Source organism: Cajanus cajan, chromosome 5, assembly GCF_000230855.2.
Source record: "Cajanus cajan strain Asha chromosome 5, NIPB_CcT2T_4, whole genome shotgun sequence".
NCBI classification, from domain to species: Eukaryota; Viridiplantae; Streptophyta; class Magnoliopsida; order Fabales; family Fabaceae; genus Cajanus; species Cajanus cajan.
The window spans coordinates 54,638,008-54,648,221 of record NC_138521.1 but is presented as its reverse complement, the minus strand read 5'-3'; the positions used below and the strand labels follow the sequence as shown (position 1 = coordinate 54,648,221).

The following is a 10,214-nucleotide window of genomic DNA, read 5'->3' as shown; positions in this document are numbered from 1 at the left end:
CTGCTATGTGGTATCACTTTGGAATTTTTTTTTTTTTAAAAAAATGTAGCGCCTCATTTGATCATTCCAATTCTTGCCTTCTCAATTCTCAAGTAACACTGGCAATAGGAATAGGATTGGGTAGTGACTATTGACTAGTTAGCATCACAATTCACAGCTTGCACCACGTCAATCAATAATCATCAATTCGTCATTGATTCTTATTTCATAACAACACCTGCACCGCATCATTGGTTCTTCAATCTCTCCTTGGCTCCTTGCGTCTTCAATCTCTCTTTTTATTTTAGTTCTTCAAAAGGTAAATTAACACTTCTTTTTTGTTACTAATATTTTAATGAATGTTTTCTTTTAATTGTTTTAATATTTTCCCCTTTGCTATTATGCTGAAAACCCTTTTCCCCTCAATTTAATTAGAATTTGTTAAGAGTGTTACTGTGTTAGTGTTGTTGCCTATTTCGTATGATTTTTATAGTTTTAAATTCTTTTAGGTTCAATGAAGATGAGGAAGACAACTATTGAATCATTTTTCAAAAGAAAAGAGAGAGATGATGAAGAAACACTGTCTAATACACCAATTTCAAATGTAAATATGAGAAATAATTTTTATTAAATTATGTTAATTATTATCTAGTTTTGTCAGATAATATGCTTTTGATACTTTAATTTTCATTTATTATAAATTATATATTATTTATTCTCGGCCCCCCAGTATTGAAATCCTGGCTCCGTCCCTGTGTTCAACTTACCATCAACCAAAACACTCTAATGATCTATTGATAGTGGCCACTACAAAAAAAAATAACCCCATGGGTTGGCGTGTTATTCATAAGTCGTATTATCCATAAGTCAAAAGTTAATGAATGAAATAATTTACATAGAAATTTTCGTATATATATATTAAATGAGAAACTTTTAAAATGAGAAAATATATTTTTTTAATTGAGATTAAAAGTTAATTATAATTTTTTTATTAAATAGTTATTGTCTTCACCTTCGTTACTATATATTATGGTCATTTCTCTACTACAACCATTATCACACTATAAAAAAATTATCATATAGTGACACACACATTATAGTGACATTATACATGTTATTAAAAATTATTTTTATCCACACAATAAATATAATATATGTTGGTATATTGTTAAAAAATATGGATATAGACAATAGTGACACATAAAATATGTTGTTAAATCTCATTCAAAATCAACACTAAAATTATGTGTAACTGTATGTCAAATAGATATATACCTACAGATATTATACCTATAGTGACATTTTTTGTATGTTACTATATGTAACATTTCTTGTAGAGTCATTAAAGATATATATATATATATATATATATATATATATATATATATATATATATATATATATATATATATATATATATATTAGAGAGAAAAGGAATATATAAGAGATAAAGAGAAGATAGAAATGAGTGAAAACAATAAGTAAAAAAATATAGTAGAAATTTAGTTATTTGTTTAAGAGAAACAGATGGAAAATAATATTATATATGTTTGGTAAGAAAAAAAAAAGAAATAAAGTATATGATAATATAAAAAAAAAGAGAAATAAACAAAAATAAAAAAGAAAGAAAAATTATAAAAATCATTTTAATTATTATTTAATTAATTTTTTTTATCTTAATAATATTAAGTTGAAAAATTAAAATATAGCCAGTCGATTGTGTTGAATATGTGTAGCATATTCAATTGATTAAACAAAAGTAATTATTCGATAAAAAAAAACTAACCAAAAAACATTCAATTTAAAAAAGTAGGAAGCAATAATCAACTATCTTTTTTGTTTAATCGATTAAAGAAAAAAAAAATCAATTAAATAAAAAAACATTTACAATTGCACGTATATAAAATGGTTCAACCGATTGCGGCACCCAGTTAATCGAGTATGAAAGAATTTTAAGGTATGTAATGTTTATTTTTCCATTGATTTGTGAAAAAAGAATTATGCCTTTTTATTTCTTCTCTCGTTTGTTTCTTTGCTACCAAACAATTGTCCCTTTTTTTTTTAATTTAATTTCTTTGTTGTTTCACTGTCCTCTTTCCCATTTCTTTGCCAATTTCGAGTGTGCCAAACGAAGGGTAATTGTTCGCTGCTGCCATGATTAGGTAATCACCGTGTTAGTGACAACATTAATGAAACAGAGTTGAGTCAGGATTAAGTCTATTAAAGCTTAAATTTTAAATCTATTAAAAAATTAATATATATATATATATATATATATATATATATATATATATAATTTGTTGTTGTGTTAGTTATTCTGTTTTAGTTATTCTGTTTCTTATCTCTTGTATAAATACTGTGGTTCTCTCGTTTTGCAATATACATTTTTACATATACATTTTACGTTCTAACAACTGGTATCCAGAGCTGTGGTTTGAAAGAAGTCCCCCTGCAACCAAGAAAGGCTTGAGACTTGAAGGGATTATTGTTGCAATGGCAACAATATCTGGTTCCATTCCCACGAATCTTCCAATTCTCACGACAAAGAACTATGATAATTGGAAGATACAGATTCGAGTTATCATGAGATTTCAAGGTGTATGGAATTTCGTTGAACAAGGCTATGAGCACGTCGGATCAACTGGGACAGAGGCACAAAAGGCTGCGGATAGGGAGAATGAGAAGAAAGATTGCAAGGCTTTGTTCATCTTGCATCAAAGTGTGGATGCAGCCAACTTTGAGAGGATCTCAAAAGATGAGACATCAAAGGAGGCATGGGATATTCTTGAGAAAGTGCATGGTGGTGCAACCAAGACCAAGAAAGTAAAGCTTCAAACGTTACGGCGGCAATACGAACTTTTGTCAATGGAGAATAATGAGACTGTAGCTGAGTATATTACTTGTGTTCAAACAATTGTGAACACAATGAGAGGTCTTGGGGAAAAACTAGTTGAGTTGCAGGTGATTGAAAAGGTGTTGCGTACACTACCTGCAAAGTTTGATCACATTGTAGTGACGATCGAGGAGTCAAAGAATCTTGAGGAGTTGAGTCTTGAGGAGCTTCAAGGTTCTTTAGAGTCACATGAACAAAGGATGATCGAAAGGGGTGAGGAAAGAAAGGCTGAACAAGCCCTTCAAGCTCAGTCTAACCCAAAGGATGTATCAAAGAAGAAAAAGAAAAATAAAGATAGACCGAGGCAAGATTTAGGCAAAATTGAGGGAAAAGAGGTTCAAGATACCAGAAAGAACGTTGATCATCAACAAAAGAAAGGGCGTAATGTTGACATAAGAAACGTTAAATGCTACAATTGTAATAAGCTCGGTCACTATGCCAAGAGTTGTCGGTATCCTAATCCTAGAAGGGACGAAGCCCGACTTGCTCGAGAAGAGGAAGATGATGATTCAGAACAAGTCCTTTTAATGGTTACCACGACTCAAAAGGAAGGTGGAGGAGACAATTGCTGGTATCTTGACACGGGATGTTCGACACATATGACAGGAAGGAAGGATTGGTTTGTAAATCTTGATGAATCAATTAAAAGCAAAGTAAAATTTGCTGATGATCGAGTCATGATAGCAGAAGGGGTTGGAAAAATTCTGATCAGGAGAAAGAATGATAGTCGGGCTTTCATCACTGATGTATTGTTTGTTCCCGGGATGAAAAGTAATTTACTTAGTCTCGGACAACTTCTTGAGAAAGGATATGTATCGAAGTTAGAAGATAAGATGCTTACTATATATGATAGTCAACATCGATTGTTATTAAAATCACCATTGACCAAGAATCGAACGTTTAAGGTCGATATCGATGTACTCGATCATGAGTGTTTTGCAGCTGCAATCAATAAAGAGGAATGACTTTGGCACTATCGATTTGGACACCTTAACTTCAGAGACTTACATACCTTGAAATCAAAAAGCTTGGTGAAAGGATTGCCCCACATTAATCAACCTAGTGAAGTTTGTAAAGAGTGTCTGGAGTGTAAACAGTCAAGAAACTCGTTCAAACAGCATGTGTCGATAAAATCAAAAGAGAAGTTGGAAGTAGTCTACTCAGATGTCTGCGGTCCAATCCAAACTGAGTCCCTTGGAGGAAATAGGTATTTCGTTTCTTTCATTGATGATTTTTATAGAAAATTATGGATTTACCTAATCAAAAGAAAGAGTGAAGTCTTGGAAGTTTTTGAGAAGTTTAAGGTGCTGGTGGAACGCAACAGTGGCCAATTGATCAAAGTTTTGAGAACTGATGGAGGAGGTGAGTACATGTCAAGAGAATTCCAAAAGTTTTGCGATCAAGAGGGTATTGAGCATGAAGTTATCCCACCATATACACCTCAACATAATGGGACTGTAGAGAGGAAAAATCGAACTATAATGAACATGGTAAGGAGTATGCTAAAGAGTAAGGAGCTACCAAAGTATTTGTGGGGTGAGGCTGTGTCAACAACCACCTACATCTTGAACCGAAGTCCATCAAAGAGGCTGGAGGGAGTGACTCCAGAAGAAGCATGGTCTGGAAATAAACCCAACGTAAGCCATTTCAGAGTGTTTGGCTCAATCTGTTACAGACATGTACCCAACCAATTAAGAAGAAAGCTGGATGACAAAGGGGAGTAGATGGTGTTGTTAGGATACCATAAAACTGGTGGTTACAAGTTGCTTAATCCAATTAGTAAGCAAATTGTGATAAGTAGAGATGTTGTGTTCGATGAATCGAGAAGATGGAATTGGAAGTCAAGTTCAAATGACAGATATAATGGTGTTGTCATTGATTCTGAGGAGGCTGAAATTGATGAGAATCACGAAGTTGATTCAGCAAGAGGTAGAAGCATATCCCCAATTCAAAGAAGATCTCAAAGGAACAGCCAAGTTCCCAGTAGGTTCAGAGGCTTTGAAATGACGTCAGATGCAAATGTCAATGAAGATGGTGACATTGTACACTTTGCATTATTTTCGGAGGTTGAACCTGTTAGTTTTAAAGAAGCTATTGAGGATAGGAAGTGGGTTGATGCTATGACAGAGGAGATTAGGTCGATCGAGAAAAACCAAGTATGTGAGCTAGTATCCTTACCGAAATCAAAGAAGGCCATTAGTGTGAGATGGGTCTTTAAGATCAAAACTGATCCAGGAGGTAAGATTGTAAAGTATAAAGCGAGGTTGGTCGTAAGGGGATTCCTTCAAAGGCCCGATATTGACTACAAAGAAGTGTTTGCTCCTGTTGCTCGAATTGAGACGATAAGAACAGTTGTCGCTATTGCAAGCTCAAGAGGATGGACATTGCATCAGCTCGACGTTAAATCAGCATTTCTAAATGGGCCCCTTGAAGAGGAGGTGTATGTGTTGCAACCTCCTGGGTTTATAATAGAAGGACAAGAGGAGAAGGTGTTTAAGTTGAAGAAAGCTCTCTACAGTCTCAAACAGGCGCCGAGAGCCTGGAATAAAAGAATCAACAATTACATGATAAAACTTGGTTTTGTCAAGTGTACATGTGAGTTTGGAGTTTATGTTCGAGAGAAACGAAGCTTGATTATAATTTGTCTGTATGTTGATGATCTTTTGATTACTGGAAATCATGAAGGAGATATTGTCAATCTTAAGAAGGAGTTGATGCTTGAATTCGAGATGACTGACTTGGGACCCTTGTCTTATTTCTTGGGTTTCGAATTTACAAAAGTAACAAGAGGAATAGTGATGCATCAACGTCGATATGCAACAGAAGTGTTGAAGAGGTTCAACATGCTAAATTGTAATTCAGCAATCACTCCATCAGAAGTGGGTCTGATTCTAGAGAAGGATGGGAGTGATGAATATGTCGACGAAACAGAGTATAAGCAGATTGTTGGTTCATTACGTTATCTCTGTCACACAAGACCTGATATCGAGTTTTCTGTTGGGCTGATATCAAGGTACATGCAGAATCCTAGAGTATCTCATCTTCTTGCTGCCAAAAGGATTTTGAGATATATCAAGGGAACAATTGCGATTGGTATTTTGTTTCCGAATAATAATAAATCAAAGGAGGAGGTTGAAGTCATTGGCTACACTGATGCAGACTGGGGAGGTGACAAAGACGATCGAAAGAGTACTGCAGGATTTGTATTCTTCGTTGAAGGAGCTCCGATATCGTGGAGTTCAAAGAAGGAACCGATGGTGGCTTTGTCTACTTGTGAAGCTGAGTACATAGCCGCTGCTATGTGTGCTTGCCAAGCAGCTTGGCTGGACAAACTGCTGATAGAACTGGGGCTAAAAGGAACAGAAGGTGTGAAATTGCTCATAGACAATAAATCAGCTATTAGTTTGTCTAACAATCCTGTGACGCATGGGAGAAGAAAACATATCGAGACCAAATTTCATTATCTAAGAGATCAAGTAAATAGAAGGAAATTAGAATTGATCTATTGCAGTACTAACCATCAGATTGCAGATGCTCTAACTAAAGCAATAAAAGGAGAAAGGTTTAGATTTTTGAGAAATCAATTGAATTTGATCAATCTTGTAAAACAGAATTAAGAGGGAGTGTTGTTGTGTTGGTTATTCTGTTTTAATTATTCTGTTCCTTATCTCTTGTATAAATACTGTGGTTCTCTCGTTTTGCAATATACATTTTTACATATACATTTTACGTTCTAACATATATATATAATTTCTGTTAATTCTTATAAAGTAAAAAGGACCATATATATATATATATATATATATATATATATATATATATATATATATATATATAATCACCTTAGATGATAAAAAAGAAAAACCTTAACATATACTATTTTTAATTTATTTAAGAAAAATCTTTCAAAATATGCTTTATGTCGCATTTGTTATTGGGTCGCCTTTAGATAGTGATGATGAATATCACAGCAGCAATGTTGATAATAATTGTAATTTTAAGTGAGTCTTTTAATTTATTTTATTCATTTTAATTTAAGAATTCAGATTTAATCTTTTACACGATTTTATAACTAAGATTTATATTTATATATGATCATATAAATCTTATTTATATAAATGATTAAAATTAATTATAATTATAATTTTTATAATTAATTTTAATGTTGATCGTAGATATATATTAATTATACGATTCTTATTAACTTCTTATAACGTGCAAAAGGTTGCGATTGAAAGTACTCGGTAGGTGCAAAATTTACTATGGAACCACTCATTAACGAGAGTATCGACAACATTACCAAACATTGATCCAAAAATTAACAAGGTTAGTAAAATGGATATATATATATATATATATATATATATATATATATATATATATATATATATATATATATATATATATATATATATATATAAGGGTTCAAACGATATCGGTGTAACTTTTACTAAGTGTTACACCGGTCAATAAATTTATATTAAATGTGAATTTTAAAAATTCAACCGTTAGATTGAAAGTTCATATCTCTTAGATCGTATATATCAAATTTTATATTAATCTAAGATGATTTGATACTTCATTCTCATAAAACAAAATTGACATAATATATACATTTCAAAATATACTAAAATATAAACACTTTGATTACTTTCAAGTTGTTGTTCAATTTAAACAAAATTTGATATATATATATATATATATATATATATATATATATGATCTAAGAGATATGAAATTTCAATCTAACAGTTAGATTTTCAAAATTCACATTTAATATAAAATTATTGAGCAGTGTAACACTTAATAAAAGTTACACCGGTATCGTTTGAACATTCCTTATATATATATATATATATATATATATATATATATATATATATATATATATATATATAAACATGCCGAGGGAGAGGTTTGATGAAAAGACTTTGTCATAAAAGACAAAAACTCATTTTAATAATGTCTATATTAAAAAAAATAGGCTTCAACTATAAATTATTTAGTTTAATAAAAAAATATACAAGCATCCAAAACCTAAGTCGGGTTTTCCCAGCCAGCTAAAAATCATTCATTTTTCCGTAACTTCATTTCTCCCAAACCTTTATTTTTAAATCATCTTTTCCAAACTCGCGCGTTTAACTATTTTACACCTAAACAATTCACCCCACTTGGCGTTCGAAAACACTATATAAACCACCATTAAGTGCAAATAACTCCCATCCCTACAAACACTCTTCTCTCAAAGCTCTGGTAGTTAAGTAGTCACGAGTTGAAGAAAACAACAACTACTACTACTAGGGTTTAAGATGGGTTCCAAAACTTGCTCTTCCCTTGCTCTTTTCCTCACACTCAACCTCCTCTTCTTTGCCCTTGTCTCTTCTTGCGGGACCTGCCCTAGCCCAAAGCCAAAGCCAAGGCATCACAAGCATGTCAAGCCAAGCCCTTCAGGTGGATCTGGCGGTTCAGGTGGTTCAGGTGGCTCGGGAGGTTCAGGTGGCTCGGGAGGCTCAGGTGGCTCTGGTGGTTCAGGTGGCTCGGGTGGTTCTGGTACTTCATGCCCCCGTGATGCACTCAAACTAGGTGTATGTGCCAATGTGTTAAACGGGTTGCTAAACGTGACTTTGGGTCAACCACCAGTTGCCCCTTGTTGCTCCCTCCTTAACGGTCTAGTTGATCTTGAGGCTGCAGTGTGCCTTTGCACTGCCCTCAAAGCTAACATTTTGGGCATCAACCTCAACCTTCCCATCTCACTCAGCTTGCTTCTTAATGTTTGCTCAATGCAAGCCCCACGCGACTTCCAATGTGCCTAATCATGGCATGGTCTAAGCACAACTTGCTTCGTGTTTGCTACTTGTGCCTTTTCGTTGCTTTTTTTTTCTTCTTCTTCCAAATCCCATTGATCAAGGTGTGATTCTAGTAGTGCATGCATGGTTAACTTCTCGTTATTCTGTCCCTGTAGTGTTTATTTTATCAGGCCAAAGTGTAACATTAAATAAATCCCCAATGCTTTCTTAGCAAAAGGAATCAAAGATGATAGTGTTATTTATTTGACCTATAAATGATTAATATTACAAGTACTTATTTTATTTCTTCCTTGTCTTTTTTGGTGATTGAGATCAACAGCTTACTGTGTCCTTCTAATTCTGACTTCTGTCATGCCCAACTAGAGGAAAACAGATTCAATTAAATAATAAAAAAGAAAGCAAACATGCACAGGCTTCAACACTGCAATGAGCCCGTGACTAATGTACTACTTCACGTGCCAGCACTATTATTTTACTTTATAAACGCTGAACAATTAGTTAATTAAAGCAAATCATAATTATCGGTTTACGGCTTTTGGCCAACCCGTTCATTTAAATATACATTGTGTTATGCACCCGTGCCTACTTTCAACCTAAACATTTATAAACGTGTTAGTGTGTTTAGATATGCGTTATATAATTGATTTTAAATCAATTTAAATTTGTAAAATTGATTTTTAAAAAATATAAATTAAAAGTAATGTAATTTTTTTTAGATGATAAAAGATACGAATTTGATTTTGGTATTTAATACTTTCAAATCTATTTTAGTCTTGAAAAAAAAAAAGTTAACCTTGATAATAATAGAAGACATGACACTATCTTGATGTTGATGTGTGTGCTACACTTTACATTTTAGTCTATGTACAGGTAATTTTACATTTTGATCTTTATGTTTATATAATTTTTACATTCTAATTCGAGTACCTAAAAATCACTACAACACAAATGGTATTTAGCAACATTTGAAAAATGTTACTTAATTATGTATAAATGTTGCTAATTTGTTTTAGTAACATATTATCAAATGTTGTATATAATCAATGTTGCTAAAGACTTTTAGTAACATTTTTGCATAATTATGTAACATTTTTTAAATATTATCAAAGTAGTATTTTTGTAACATTTTAATAATTTTTTGTAATATTTTAATGATGTTGCCAATATTTTGTTAATCTTATAAAATAATAATTAATTTTAATTTAAATATTACTATCAATTATTATATTGATATGTCTCCTAAACTTCTAGGAATTCCTTAAGTTTTTAGGGAAAAAAATTTTTAGTTAGTCACCACTAATTATATATAAAATATCAAATTTTATTTATCTTAAATATAACTATATGAGTATATATACTTTTTATGAGTTATTAATCTATTCGATGTGAGACTTTAATTATGGGTTACAATTAGATATAAGAGAAATATATTTTTTTTGACTCGATGTGGGACTTTGATTTTAGAAGCAACTACAGTAACATTTTTCAAAAAAATGTTGTAAAATAACTTATGTAAATTTTTTTTACTCGATATG

The 10,214-nt window shown here is 32.1% G+C and overlaps 1 protein-coding gene across 1 annotated transcript; it reads left to right on the top strand.

Annotated features, from left to right (window-relative positions):
* Window positions 1–8,081: 8,081 nt before the first annotated feature.
* LOC109789962 (14 kDa proline-rich protein DC2.15) lies at window positions 8,082–8,961 on the top strand. Its single transcript, XM_020349034.3, has one exon. It carries the CDS (start codon window positions 8,182–8,184, stop codon window positions 8,683–8,685), a length of 504 nt encoding a protein of 167 aa, XP_020204623.1. The 5' UTR covers window positions 8,082–8,181; the 3' UTR covers window positions 8,686–8,961.
* The last annotated feature ends 1,253 nt before the right edge of the window (window positions 8,962–10,214 follow it).